The sequence below is a fragment of the Tachysurus vachellii genome, chromosome 8 (genome assembly GCF_030014155.1).
Source record: "Tachysurus vachellii isolate PV-2020 chromosome 8, HZAU_Pvac_v1, whole genome shotgun sequence".
Lineage (NCBI taxonomy): Eukaryota > Metazoa > Chordata > Actinopteri > Siluriformes > Bagridae > Tachysurus > Tachysurus vachellii.
Window position 1 is genome coordinate 6,811,812 of NC_083467.1, and position 16,043 is coordinate 6,827,854.

Sequence of the window (16,043 nt, forward strand, 5' to 3'; positions counted from 1 at the left end):
CAATAGTCTCATAAGGAGTTGTGTTGGGGAGGCGGAGAAAGAGCCTAAAATATATAGTAGTGGATGGCAAAGAGATATAAGAATGTGACTCACCTTGTACTGAATCTAAGTACCTGGCAAGCATTCGTAACAGTTATCATTTACAGACACACAGAACTTACACCAGTGCTAAGTTTTGATTGTAAGATGCTGTGGACTAAAGTGAAATGCTTATGATCTGCCATGCCAAATACTGTTGAGCTTAACAGCCACTTCTATGAAACGTGATTTTGTTTCAGGAAAATAAAACATCTTCCTAAAAAAAAAAAAAAAAAAAAATAAATGAATAGCTGTTGTTGCTTGCATGGTGTGGTGTGAAAATAAGAATGATACAATTGACAATTGCACAGATTATAAAACAGCTTAAGGACGGCATGATCGTGCAGTAGGTAGCGTTTCTGTTTCAGATTCATTCCTGAGCTCAGTGAGTATGTGCAGCAGTTCTCAGCATGCTCTCTCTAGGCCTCTGTGTTTTCTCTGGGCTCTCCAGTTGTCTATAACCTCCCAAAAACATGATTGTAGTCCCTTAGCGCAGTCTGAAAGTAAATCAGAAATGTGTGTGCACCACTGGAGAAAAAGAGCCGTTTTCAAATGCTTACGCTTTTTTTTGGGCATGTTGAGAGACACGTCATGGATTCCTTGGACTATTTTCTGCCTGTACACCAGAGGGTGTTCCAGCAGGGGTTTGTTTATGTCTTGTGCCATGTGTCCCGCTCTTCCCTTATGTTTCTCAAATTACCTCCCGCATTTATACCCGTTGTCTTGCTTGTCTTGTTTGCTAATTCCATGTGGTTTTGTGCCTCTTTTGTTCCCAGTATCCTGTTATTGTATTGTTGTTGCTTAGTTTTCTTCCTAGTGTTTTCCTGTGTATGTTTTTTGTCTTTTTTTTTTTTTTTAAATAAAACCCAAGTCTGTCTGCTATCCCTGCATTAAGGTTTGGTTTTTGATCCTCTACGAGGCACCTGTTTCCTGACAGATACAGTAGTTGGGGTGAATTCTGGAATCCGTGCTTATACTAAACTTAATGTAAACACTTTTCTTAATGACGAGATTGACTTATCTACAAAAAGCCAATGTGGGTACATGTTTAAACAGTTGATCTTGGATTTCATAATACTACAAGGTGTTGCTTCTGTATGTTTGGAAAGAAAATGCATCTACACCAGCACTTTCAGTACAACCCTGATATAGAGTGAGCATGATCAATTGATGCAGTTTATTAACATAAGCTAATTACATTGTGGAATCTGATGAGGATGATGATGCTGATGCGATCTACAGTATAACTACAGTGCTACATTTCACTGAATAAACTATGCATGGTTAAATGGGGGTCATGGTGGCTTAGTGGTTAGCACGTTCGCCTCACACCTCCAGGGTTGGGGGTTTGATTCCTGCCTCCGCCATGTGTGTGTAGAGTTTGCATGTTCTCCCCGTGCCTTGGGGGTTCCCTCCGGGTACTCCGGTTTCCTCCCCCGGTCCAAAGACATGCATGGTAGGTTGATTGGCATCTCTGGAAAATTGTCCATAGTGTGTGAGTGTGTGAGTGAATGAGTGTGTGTGTGCCCTGCGATGGGTTGGCACTCCGTCCAGGGTGTATCCTGCCTTGATGCCCGATGATGCCTGAGATAGGAACAGGCTCCCCGTGACCCGAGGTAGTTCTACGGTGGCCGAGAAGTGCAAAACAAATTAACAAATCCGAAAACACATTAACAAATCAGAAAACACATTAACAAATCCGAAAACACAACGACATTTCAGACAACCCGGAAGAGGTTGGTATAGTTTGTGATTGGACAAGACACCTGTCACTCAAGGTATACATGAAGTTCAACAGTCTGCCACAGGGAAAAGTTGGAATGGATGAATGGAATGGATTACTGTGGATTAATTCTGTTATTTTCTTATATTTAAACGGAGAACTTTACACATTACACATAAGATTCCATACCTGTATATCTTGAGTGACAGGTGTCTTGTCCAATGATCGGTAAGTTTCCATTCAAAAACGATACACTACCGTTTCTGGGTTGTCTGACTTGTCCTTGTGTTTTCGGATTTGTTATTGTGTTTTCGGATTTGTTAATTTGTTTTCGGATTTGTTGATTTGTTTTCGGATTCGTTAATGTGTTTTCGGATTCGTTAACGTGTTTTCGGTTTTGTTAATTTGTTTTCGGATTTGTTAATTTGTTTTGCGCTTCTCGACCACCGTATAGTTCAGATAAGTGGTAGAAAATGAGTGAGTGGTTAAATAGTGCAGTGGTAATGTATCTGTTGCATACCTCCAGTGTTGGGGGTTCAATTATTAAACAGAAGATGCGCCTTTACATATAGCAGTGCCTGCGGAAGATCTAACAAAACACAAACTTAGTGGAGCATGCTGCATTTGCCTCATTTTTAACATAGAAAGGCAAAACCAACCTCCTGTGTTCTGCCTCAGAGCAGTCTGCACACCATCCACCCACATCTCTGACTTATCTGCTTTCCACTCTCAACACCTCGGAATCCTTTGCGGAAAATCGGATATGATGTTTCAGGACACGTTGCATGTTCACATGCAGCTTAAACGTCATGTTTATTATATACAGAATAAGCGTTCTTCTTCATACAGTTCCATAACATCTGCTAACTTATCCCAAGGAATCAGTTAATCACAAATCTAGGCTAATTGTATGTAGGCACTTTAACCCTTGTCTGTGGGACCCATATTCATAAACATCAATAGTTTTGAAAAACCTGTGAATTTGTTGATTTTTTCCCACTCATAACTTGATTAAATTTGATTTTCTTTTTTTTTTTTTATTACATTTTATTAAAAAAAAAAACAAAAAAACAAGTAGCACTTTAATTATAAAATGTGATGTAATAAAGGTAAAGGGGAAATATTAACCATATATGCTGTTTATATTGCTTGTAATTGGGATGAAGTAAACATCTGTAGAGTATTTTAACATAAAATGTTTGATTGTGGGGGCACGGTGGCTTAGTGGTTAGCACGTTCGCCTCACACCTCCAGGGTTGTGGGTTCGATTCCCGCCTCCACCTTGTGTGTGTGGAGTTTGCATGTTCTCATCGTGCCTCGGGGGTTTCCTCCGGGTACTCCGGTTTCCTCCCCCGGTCCAAAGACATGCATGGTAGGTTGATTGGCATCTCTGGAAAATTGTCCGTAGTGTGTGATTGCGTGAGTGAATGTGTGTTGCACAAAACAGGATCTGCATGGAAGAGTCATCAGAGGGATTCCTTACCTGTGACCTCCTCACAAAAGTCAATGTCTCATGTATGCCAAACAATATCAGGAAAAGTCCTGTAATAAAATTAAAAATTGGAGCTCCACAATTATCAATGATATGTTTGGAGAAAAAAATAGCTTTAGATGGAAATAATACCTTGTTAGATGTTAAACATGTGGATGTTGTGGGCTTGTGTGGCACCCAGTTGCACATGTACACGGATGAATGAGTTTCAGCAAATTATGCAAGAAAATATCACACAACCCGTCAAGAAACTGAGCTGGAAAGAGACTGAGTTTTACAACAAGTCAATGATCCAAAACATTGCTCAAAATCCACTTTAAAGTACTTCCATAAATGCAAGCTGAAGCTTTGAAAAACTTGCCCACAGTCACCTGATCTAAATATTATAAACATGAAGATATTAAACATGCTCTGCCCACAAGATGACACTTATTCTTTGAAAAATCATTATACAACAAAAAAGACTCATAGCTGGCTAAAAAAGATATATAAAATATATACAAATATATATTGTTTGCAATATGTGATATCTGCTAAGTAGGGTGTCCAATGTTTACTGTTTTTGTTTTAGGTTGATCAAGTTCTAAGTTCAGACTATATATATATATATATATATATATATATATATATATATATATATATATATATATATATATATATATATACATATATATATATATATATATTTTTTTTTTTTGTAAGTCACTGTTTTTATTTTGATAGAACACACAAAAATACATCACAACAAAAGGAGAGAAAACCTTTTTAAACTAGTACTCTCCCAGAAAAACAAAATATTTTAATAATTTTTTTATTTTTTTATTTTTTTAAATATTTTTTTTATATGTTTTAGTGTTTTGGTATGTTTGCTAAAATACTTATACATATTTACATATTATAATTATAATTATAATTATAATTATTATTACACACTTGCATACACACACACACACACACACACACACACACACACACACACACACACACAAAACACATCTCTCAAGTCACTCGGGGAATGAAGAATCCTGACTTTTTGGCGTGTAATATGACCTTTCTTTAACACTGTTTATCAGCACAATATTTTAAAGGGAAAAGAGCATACACATTCACACGCACACGCATATGTATGCACACATGTATGCACACACGCACACACATGCATGCACACACTGACACACACATGCGCGCACGCACACGTATGCACACACACATGTATACACACACACACGCGCGCGCGCACTTACACATGTATGCCCACACACACATGTATACACACACACACGCGCGCGCGCGCACTTACACATGTATGCCCACACACACATGTATACACACACACCCTGCTGTTCTGTATGATGGAGCTAAAATGGGTTATTTATATAACAGATCATAACAGATGTACCAGCTTGTATTTGTCATTTTTTTCAAGCTCTCACATTACTCAGCAGGATTAGGAATGCACATGTTTGCCCACACACACACACACAGATACACAAAAATACATATACAAACATCCATATATACTATTTCAACCAGCCTGTGCTTCAGATGGGAAAGGGTTTTTATGTGAATTCAGTGGTCAGGGAAATTAAAACACTGGCTAAAACAAAAAGGGCAGAAATATTCAAATTAGGAGAAAGAGAGGCCAAAAATAGCTGTGTGTGTTTAGGAGATATGCAGAGCTGCAGGAAGCTGGGATGAATTATGCTGGCTAACACTGGGTCTCACTGTTTTAGAGAGCATTAATAGGCATCGTGCGGTGAGGCTCAATGGATCTGCTCTTTCATTGTGACAGAGGTGAACAGTTGAGGTGGATGCGTGTGTTTATTCTTACACACGCTCATACCATCTCATTATCCATGACACCTGTTAACGGTATCTCTCTCTCTGTCTCTGTCTCTCTTTCATTCCAACAGAGATGGTTAGACACTAGTCATTTTTATTTGATTGGTTGCTATTAGTATTATCCTTATCATTCATCTGCAGAAGAAACCTTTATTCCAGACACGGCTTATCCAGTCACTCACAAAGCTGCAGGCAGAACATCACCAAACATGAAAGCTACACCGTCGAAGAAGGAAGGATGTCCACCATTAGTCTGAATTAGAAGCAGCTAGGAAAAATCAGGTTTGCATGACACACAGCTGAAGTCGTAGAGGCAAACAGTCAATAACTACAGTACAAGGTTAGCTACATAAGCAGTACTCTGAACTGCCATGATTCATCTATATGAAGAAAAAGATGATCTGAAATAAACCTTAGAGAAGTCTAGAGTTTAATCAAAAGTTTCAAAAAGACAGTAGCACCAGCTACATTTTAGTCAATAGACTTTAGTCAAACTTTTCCAGGGGGAAGCTTTATTAATTCTGTTGTTTATTTGTTTAAAGAAAAACATTCATTCATTCATTTTCTACTGGCTTATCCGAACTATTCTCGGGTCACGGGGAGCCTGTGCCTCAGGCGTCATTGGGCATTAAGGCAGGATACACCCTGGACGGAGTGGCAACCGATCACAGGGCACACACACACACACTCTCATTCACTCACGCAATCACACACTACGGACACTTTTTCCAGAGATGCCAATCAACCTACCATGCATGTCTTTGGACCGGGGGAGGAAACCGGAGTACCCAGAGGAAACCCCCGAGGCACGGGGAGAACATGCAAACTCCACACACACAAGGCGGAGGCGGGAATCGAACCCCCAACCCTGGAGGTGTGAGGCGAACGTGCTAACCACTAAACCACCGTGCCCCCTAAAGAAAAACATAATTTCATTTAAGTTTATTAATTGTGTTTTTGGATTTGAAATGTAACAAAGGAAACTTTAAATATCCTCTCTTCCAGCAGATTAATCTTTAAAGACAATTCATTTCCTCCACCTTCCTTTTTCTGCTACACAAACAAATTACCTTGTTCTGCTATAATCTGTAACTGTGATTAAGGACTAGGATTTGTGTGTGTGTGTGTGGGTGGGTGGGATGTGTGTGGTCATATAAACACAAAACGCAGCATTAAGAGGAAGCTTAGGCCAGACATTTTTCAACTTCCTCGCAGTTATCGGTAACTGCATCGGTTGCAGCATCAGCACCTTGCAGTACCAGACTGATGAGTCAGCAAGAAGGACTTCATCAGTCTGCCGCCGGCACGGCGACGACCCCTCCCTGCTGCAAGGGAACACCCCGTGTCAGAGGAGCTGCAGTGGTGCACTCACACACCAAGCTCTGAGTGAGTGAGAGAGAGAGAGAGAGAGAGACTTAGCATCCACAGACTGGCTATAGAGAGAGGCAGATACAGACAGAGCTGCTGCCCAGAGAGAGCAGGTTCTGCCTGTGCTGCTGTAGCCAATGAGAGTTAGAGACAGAGCTCCACCTGTCCTAACTATGAAGAAGTTAGAAAACAATTCTTTCCCAAATTTGAAAAAATTTGTCCTGACTTCATTAAACTGGAGAAATACACAAAACTCCAATATTTGCTAGGATTAAAAAGAGAGTGCTAGCAGCTTGGTACATCCATAGTTGCCACAACAAGAGGGAGGAGTCAACCAATCAGTAATGCGCTCATGCTGCAGAGAGAGACAGAGACAGAAACAGATACTGTAGTGAGAGAGACAAAGAAAGTAGCAGAGACAGAGAGAGAGTCAGATAGAGTGAGTGGCAGAGTGAGAGACAGAGACATAGAGAGAGTCAGATAGAGAAAGAGCAGCAAAGAGAGTGGAAGAGAAAGAGACTGAATGAGAGCCAGATAGAGAGAAAGCCAGAGAAAGTGGCAGAGACAGAGAGAAAGTCAGATGGAGAGAGAGACAGAGGCAGAGACACAAGTCACTCAAGGTCACCTTACAAATTCAAATAAGTAATAAAATAACAGTAAAGAACAATAAAACAATATTAAAAACAGTTATATAACTCTTAAACTTTAAAGAAGGTTTAAGTGCAGATTTAAGATCATGTGGAATAAGCACTTCTGAATAAATAGGTTTTAAGTCGTGTTTTGAATGCGATGAGAGAGTCTGTGTTACGGAGGTTTTCCGGGAGAGAATTCTAGAGACGAAGCTAAATACTCTAGCATTCATGGTGGTTAAAAGGGCAGGAGAAGTAATGAGGAGCCTTGACGAGGAAGAGCGGAGAGTACGAGATAGAGGGTGTGTAGAACTGTAGAAGATCTGAGCGGTATGATGGAGCAAGGTTATGAAGGGCTTTAAAAGTGAGGAGAGAAGAATCGATATGGTGTTTAATAGGGAGCCAGTGGAGTTGTTGAAGGGAGGGGTAATGTGATGCATGATGGGAGTTTGGGTTATGATACGGGCAGCAGAGTTCTGAATAGGGATGAGCGAGTACAGCATTATCTGTATCTGTATCTGTTAACCATATGAATTATCTGCAATGCGAGTCGCATTCTACCAAGCAAGCACCACGTCTGAACGAACCCACGTTTACCAGAACTCTACTGGTTAGTAAGTACGTATTATTAACGTTACAACCCGAAGTAAAAAGCTGAAGAAACCCTAAACGTTAACGGAAAAGACCCGCGAACCCGAGTGACTGAGGGAGAGACAGAGAGCTGTTCTGTGTGTGACTGTGAGTGAGCAGAGCGAGACACAGCAACACAATATATCTGTATGTGTGTAGGGGAGGGGCGCTGTGACTAGCCTATCACTGTAGGGGAGGGGCACTGTGACTAGCCTATCACAGAACGCTGACACAATCAGCTACCCAATGATGATTTTCATTCAATCCGAGCACAGATATTGACTCGTATTACTCGTATAATACTCGTACTCGGCAGAAGTGCTTTATCCGTACCGGATACTCGTTTCAGCCGAGTATCCAGCTCATCTCTAGTTCTGAATAAGCTCAAGTTTGTGAAGAGGCTTTTGTGGTAGGCCAGATAAAAGTGACTTACAGTAATCGATGCAGTAGGTGAACAGAGCATGTCTAAGCATGGCAGCAGTTTGCAAAGTGAAAAAAGTGTTGAAAAACATGAAAGCTCTTAAGCACTGGACTTGATTTCCAAGTTTTTCTAAATGCATGTTTGTTCGTGATTAAATACTCTCACAATAATTTCAGAGTTTTTATCTCTTTTCTTTAATTGAATGTTTAAGAAAATAAAACGATGAGGGTGAAGATCCTCTGCAGAAGAGGTTTATTCCAGCATAGCAGTGACAAAATACATAAAGTAGTTTAGGTTCATCAGAGTCAAGAATAAGTCAGGACAAATCCTTCTCAAACACTTTTTCCTTTTTTGTTGATTAAATAGAGTTTTGCTTTAAATGTAAATTGAGTGTCATTCATTGTCGCCTACCCGGATGTCTTTAATTAATACTCATGATCACGTACATCTTGCTTGGTATGCTTGGCTTGGTATTGTTACAGGTGCTATTACCCAAAAGGCTGGTTTAAATGATAATCACGCTCACGTATACCCTTTGTTCAGTGATGTCCATCTGCCGTTCCCATCCTAACAATTAATCAAGGTTATTCATTTAGAGTTCCAAACATACATGTATTGCCTTTTAGATAATAGTAAGGACATATCCATAATAGGGGACTGAACGCTTTCTGACCTGTATCTTGGTGAGGAATCTGTGTGCATACAATCTGTAATTTCTTACAATGTCTACTGAATAGATGTAGTATTCTTCAGTCCTAGGGTTTCAGGGCTGTAGTGGTATAACAATTCCTTACAGTATATTAATAGTATGATCTATGCTGTTCAGTGCTGCTCAGTGGAAGGGTATGTATTAGAGAAAGGGAGAGAGGGAGTGAGAGAGAAAGATGCCATGGCTATAAGCTACAGTAGTGATGTACAGATCACCTTGGTCCTGACCTTTAGCCATATATCAGCATGGTTCACGGTGCAGCTCTTCGAATCCCTGACTGCTGCATTATCACTGACACAAATCCCCCCAGTCGCTCAATTATACCAGCGACCCTCTCGCAGCACAGGGTGACAATACATTTAAATAATCTACATGCAAATACGATGCATGTCAGAAAATCAAATGTCATCATTAAGGATCTTATTAAAATTCAGAACTGTCACTCTGTACAGAGATTCAGCGATTCATATTCATTCATCATTAATATTTGTCTCAATAGGGGCATTAAGTTGCAGTCTTTTTAGTCTTTTTATTCAAGCCATTTCTAATAATCACAGGCAGAAAAGGTCCATGCAGGCCAATCCATAATCATAATCCAGACAACCTGACAGAAGTCTGAAAATAACCAGAATTAGAGCTGAGGAAACACAACCATCATGAAACAAGGCAGAACTTTCCACAGCAAGATTTTAGAAAAGTGTTAAACAGAACACAGGACAAACCACACAAAGGTAATTTGCAAGTAATAAGTAGAGGGTCAAACCAGCAAAGAGAAAGTGTTTATGACAATATTGTAGCTTTGTCTAATATCACAGATTAAGTCAGGTTAAGTCAAGTCAAGAAGCTTTTATTGTCATGGTGCTACATAAAACATAAAATACATATATATACATATACTATAGATAACGTTAACGGCAGAACAGAACAAATACTGTAAACAAGAGAGCAGTGACAATTAAGACCAGGACAAAATTAAAGTGTTGAGAAAGATGTGATTGCAGCTGTGCAGAACATTTACTGTATAAAATGCACACTACAATAAACAAGCCAACAAATCAAGCAAGAATGCTGCTATATCATAGACATAAATTAAAAGTTTTAGTGGCAAAATTTTGGATTATAAAATGGTCCATTATTAGACTTAGATTTAGGATGCCAGTCGTTTCAGTTGTGTCACTTCATGCAAAGATTAAATGTTCACTAGGATACATTAGATAGATATTAGATATTGAGGTACAAGTTGTTCTCTACAAATGTGTGTATGTATATATATATATATATATATATATATAAGTTGAAAAATAGCCTGTGTTTAACTGGTGCAAGTATTGGGAGAAACCTCTTACACAGACAAATTAGGCTAACTTTTTTTTTCCAGCAGAGTCCAAATCATGGAATTTGCACGTTTTGGGAGTTCCTGTGTTTAGCATTAAAATTCTTTGTCATGTTATAATCCACAGTGGTGGTTAATGGCTCATTGGCTAATAGGAAAGAAAATATGTTTTAAACTTACTAGGGGTAATATATTCAAGTAAAAAAAGGGGTTGAGGGGACATTTTTTAAACTTTAACATAAATTATATCAAACCCATTTCTGATATTAAACCTGTATATTAGCTCTCTAAAATACCCCAAATGTTTGTTCATAACAAACTATAAATTTAAAAGCATTACCTTCAACCACTAAAATGCTGTGTAATGTTCTCTATATGAAACAGAGATAAAATGTTTCACACTGAACGCCAACAGTGTCCTTATTAAAAACAATTAAAATAATTCATTTGTGTATACTGATTGAAAATGTCTGATAAGTCCCTTTCCATTCTGCTGGCATACCAGTGTACGGTAAAAAAAACAGTAGGGTTAGGATAATTTTTTTCATCATTGTTGGAGTAGGAATACAGAGACAATGAAATGTAGTTAGCATCCAACCAGCAGTGAATATAGCAGGTATGGTAAATGAAATAAATAGGTTATAGTGCAATAAGTTAACAGTGTAACGGTGAACAGTTTGAGACATATCAGTAATGCAAACGGCAATTGAGTTGAATTAAATACATAAGAGTTATTGTGCAGTAAGTTGAGATAAACAGTTTAGAGGTAAATAGTATAATGCAGTATGACAGAGTAGATACATGTAACAGAAATTCAATTGTCTGGCTCTATATTACTGTAGAAAGGACATTATTCATAATAACACTCTCCGGTGTTTATAACAATTTATAATCATAGCCTCCAGTGTCAACCAAATGAGTCTAAGGGAGTTTCTCCTCACCACAGTCACCTCAGTCACCTTAGGCTTGTTCATTGGAGATAAATACAAACACATTTAAATATACGTCTAATATTAATCTTGAACTTTTTGTACTATATTTCTTATGTTCTTTAAATCTGCTTTGACACAGTGTCCATTGTTAAAAGTGCTATACAAATAAAGTTGAATTGAAGAAATGATTGTACCAAATATTGCAAAGAGATCCAGAAAGTGCTGATATTAGCTCCAGAAAGGCAAGAAACTCTTGTTCTCATTTTGTACATGTAAGAATAGCTCTTGGGATGCAGTAGCCTAGTTGTTAAGGAGTTGGACCACCGTGTTTGTATCCCAGGTCCACCAAGCTGCCACTGCTGGGCCCCTGAGCAACTCCCTTAAACCTCAATTGCTAAGTTGTATAAAATTAAATAAAACGTGAGTCACTGTGGATAAGGGTGTTTGCCAGATACTGTAAATGTAATGTAAACAAATGTCTGAGTAGCATTTAAAACACAGCTTGGAAGCTCCATACCTCCCCATTGCCATGTTGCAGTTCAAATTCGAGGATAGCCTTCAGCGTTCATTTACCCATCACATGGTGTTTACACACATTAAGAGGTAAAGAAGCGAGTTCAGGCAGGTTGGAATGGGTGGAGAAAGGTGTCAGGAGTTCTGTGTGATAGGAAAATATCAGCAAGAATCAGGGGGAAGGTGTACAGGACAGTGGTGAGACCGGCCATGCTGTATGGTTTAGAGACAGTGTCACTGAAGAAGAGACAGGAGTCAGAGCTTGAGGTAGCCGAGCTGAAAATGTTGAGGTTCTCTTTGGGAGTGACAAGATTGGACAGGATTAGGAACAAGTAGATCAGAGGGACAGCTCATGTTGGACGTTTGGGGGACAAAGTTAGGGAGGCCAGATTAAGATGGTTTGGACATGTTCAGAGGAGGGAGAGTGAGTATATTGGTAGGAGAATGTTGGACATGGAGCTGCCAGGCAGGAGGCAAAGAGGAAGGCCAAAGAGGAGGTATATGGATGTAATTAATGAGGATATGATGCTAGTGGGTGCAAGTGTTGATGTTGCAGAAGATAGGGATAGGTGGAGAGAGATGATTCGCTGTGGTGACCCCTGAATGGAAAAGCCGAAAGCCAGTTGGCTTGACAATACTCACAAAAGTGAGATAAAGAAATGGTCAGGCAATCAAAACAGACCGAAAGCAGACAATCAGGAAATGTGAAGCAGGCTATGGACAGAACAGTAATCAAAGACATGGAGAATACAAAAGATTGGACTCATTACCATCACAGGGACAATGTTAGAGCGAGACTTCACACTATAACACTGAGAGGCTGGGTTATTTAAAGTAGAGAAGTGCGATTGCAAACAGGCGAGTAATCAGGTGACTCTGAGCGAGGATAAGGGTTTGACTGGAGGTCATTTGTGGAAGCTGTGAGTTGAGGATTATGGAAGTTTCAGACACAGTTGTGGGATCTTTAGTTACATTTACAGTATTTGGCAGACATACTTATCTAGAGTGACCTAAAAACTGCACTAATCTGTTTTTTTTTTGGAAACAGACAGTGACTCAGCCGTTTGGACAGAGGAAGTCTATTCTATCACCAGTGTGCCGAACAAAGAAGGGTTTAATGAATGTCATCCATGTGTTTGAAGGGTTGGTACAGTAGGTCAAGTTGTGCTGCGCTAGAGTCTCGAAAAGGAACACAGACGTACACAGCAATAAAGTTATAATTCAGCATCTGATGCATCCATCTGTGGCTTTTTGATTGCATCCTAAAAAATCTAAACTTAAATTCCGCATTAGTGTAAAATATCCCAGACTCCTATTCCTATGGAAGGTTTTTTATTGGTGGTCTTGCTTCTTGCTTAAACTTTTCATTTTAACCCTGACGCTACAGTATATAGCCCCCTGAATGAAGGAAAGTCTGAAGCAGGTTCTTGTAGGGCACTGCAAATAGTCTAAAGAGACTGAAGATTTTTACCGTACTGACTTGAAATTAGTCATTCTAAATATGTATTTTAAGAATATAAAACGATGAGGGTGACAATATACATGAAGTTTTTTAGGTTAATCGGAGTCAAGAAGAACACAGGACAAATCCTGCTCCAACATTTTATACAGTTTTTCCTCTATGTAGTCTGAATGGGGTTTCGTTTTAAATGTGTATTGAGTGTATGAATTGTGTTTTTCCCAAATGCCCGGGTGATACTACTTTCTAGCCGGATGTCTTTAAATGTTATTCATGGTCTTGTTCACCTTGGCTTGTTATTGTTACTGGTCAATCCAAATGGTCGGTTTAAATAGCAACCATGGTCACATATACAGTACACTTTGTTTGGTGACGGTCTTTGATTTCCTGCTGCCGCTCCCATACTAACAATTAATCAAGGTCAGTCATTTAGAGTTTTAAAGGTATTGCCTTATGATACTTACTGTAAGCCTTTTTGGAAATGAGCTCTTTCCAATATGTATCTTGGAGTGGAATCTGGGTGCATACAATCTTTAATTTCTTACAGTATGAGGATATGAATGTATATACTGTATGAATGTGCTAGAGGTGAAGATGGATACAGATGAATGATTGTGAAAAGTAAAAAACAAACTAACTATCTAAGATTATGAAAAATTAAATGAAAAAACAAACAGACTACAAGAGAGTTTGTGGCACACAAGACAATACAGAAACCTACAGAAACCATGACCAGGACTTAAACATGGTGCTAATGAGGAGCAACATGCGAGTGATCAGTGACATGCAACATGGTCATGTGATTTGCTATAGCTGGTTCAGTTCAGTACAGGTTTTTTTTTTATTTCATAACTTGTTTTTTTGCTTAACCAACCAAAAATAAATAAATAAAAAGTTTGTGTTGTCTTTTCATTTCACGTACACACAGCTCTACAAAAGCAATTCCTTCTTTTATAAAATGGTGCATAATCATTAGCACAATAAGCCAACTAGTTGACCTCAAAAATTATTTGATGGCTTTTGATGTCGATCTAGACTTATACAGACTTGATCTTGGCTTGACCTTGACTCCCTTTAGACTTAATCTTGACTAAATCTCAGCTACTCTTTTTCTTTGACTTGACTTGTCCTGACTACACCCCCAGATTCTAGTGTATTTCTAACTTGACATATGTTGTACACACAAGCAATGTGATTCACTGGCGCTCAAACAACCTGCTCACGATCAAGTTAAACAAAGCTACATGCTGGTGACATACTGGTGCTGGTAACCTATAGTAATATTTCCACCCTGATTCATATGCAGTACAAATTATTCTGTGCCTACATGTCATGGTTGTTAAGTTTTTTGTAAAGTTGCTGAAAAGATATTTCAGAGGTCAGGCAAGACTGCTATACAACATAATTGGAGAGGGGGAAAAACATTAGTTTTTTATCGTACAACGAAATTTTTAAAGCCTGTAGGGCCCTTATAATTTATTGACTTGAGGACACAGTGCTTTTCAAACTATAAATTGCATTCTAGCACAACCTGGAAGATTTAGATTTCATGAATGTGTTTAAATTATAGAACATTTTTGTTATTTATTTCTCTTCCTATTAGACCCTCAACCCACAGCTATCTGTTCTGAATTCTGAGACTTTGTTGCCGAACTTGTTTCATAAAAACAAGCCATTTCCTTTACCTCTGTCAAACTAGAGATGTTTGTACAGTATGTGTGGGAGAGAGGTCAAAAACAAGTTTGCTTTGCTCTCTTATTTCTTAGAACAAGTCAATTCTTTTACTCAAATCTTCTCAACATTGGTAGACCTTGTCAAAATATGAGGCTAAGCAATGGAAACAGTCTTAAAATATACGTATCTGATAAAATGAGCATATACTTTACATGTACTGTAGGTATAATTTATATTTCAGAGGCATTACATCACATACTGTTTGAAGCCTTGTATAAGTACAATTATTTTTCACATTATTAGGAATACTCTAATAAGCCATGTGTGTTAACTCTATATACAGTTGTGCAGGAAAACCCCAGGAGATCAGCAGTTTCTGAACAACTTATACCAACACATTTAGCACTAATATCCAAGCACATGTACACTCTGAAGCTCTTATCTGGATGATTTTATGCACCGTATTACTGCCACATGATTGGCTGATTAGATAACTGCATAAATATACAGCTCACCAAATAAAGTGACCAGTAAATGTTTATGAATATTTATGTTTAATACCATTGTTAATTTTTGTTGTTTTTTTCACAGATCAACAAAGACACATCCCGGGCCTGTTGTCCACCTGAGTGACAGCCCAAAGGACGAAGGGAAGGTAAAGAGAAATGTTTCCCTTTTAATGTTTAACTTGTAGTAGTCTTTGCAGACATTTAGAGTATGTGTTATTACAAGGTATTGATAATTGATTATTGATGTTCTTACTCTGAGAATCTGACTGCAATATCTTGCTAGTTTCTTTTATTTGTTAAAAAAAAAACAATGTAGATAAGATATTGTTAAAAGCTATGACCTTTTCCATGCCTGGTCCAGGTCCATTTTACTGTTTCTGTATGCCATGCATTTTAAAAATACCTTTCAGTGAATCCTTCTTTTTCTCAGCTGCTGATTGGCTTTGAGAGCGGCACTATAGTGATGTGGGACCTGCGAGCCAAAAGAGCTGACTTCCGAATTTACTATGATGAGGTGAGAGTATCTGTGGCGTCAATGCTGTCCTAAAACATGCCTAAAAATTGGTTTAGTTTCAGCTTTGGGACTGAGTACTGAGGGGGAAACAACAAAAAATTAAGAAATTACTACAATTTCTTTTCCTGCTTCCTGTATAAATAATCCCTTGTGCTCAGCTCTGCAGATTTGGCAGCAGCTATTGGTATGGATTCAAAAACACTGCTAAATGAAAGTC

General features: G+C 38.6%; 1 protein-coding gene across 7 annotated transcripts in view; it reads left to right on the forward strand.

Annotated features, from left to right (window-relative positions):
- stxbp5l (syntaxin binding protein 5L) overlaps window positions 1–16,043 on the forward strand; it is a 126,509-nt gene that overhangs the window by 57,078 nt on the left and 53,388 nt on the right. For all 7 annotated transcript variants that reach the window (XM_060875959.1, XM_060875962.1, XM_060875960.1 and 4 more), the window contains exons 6-7: window positions 15,395–15,458; window positions 15,743–15,826. In XM_060875959.1, the coding sequence (XP_060731942.1) occupies window positions 15,395–15,458; window positions 15,743–15,826 (148 nt within the window). The remainder of the gene's footprint in view (window positions 1–15,394; window positions 15,459–15,742; window positions 15,827–16,043) is intronic.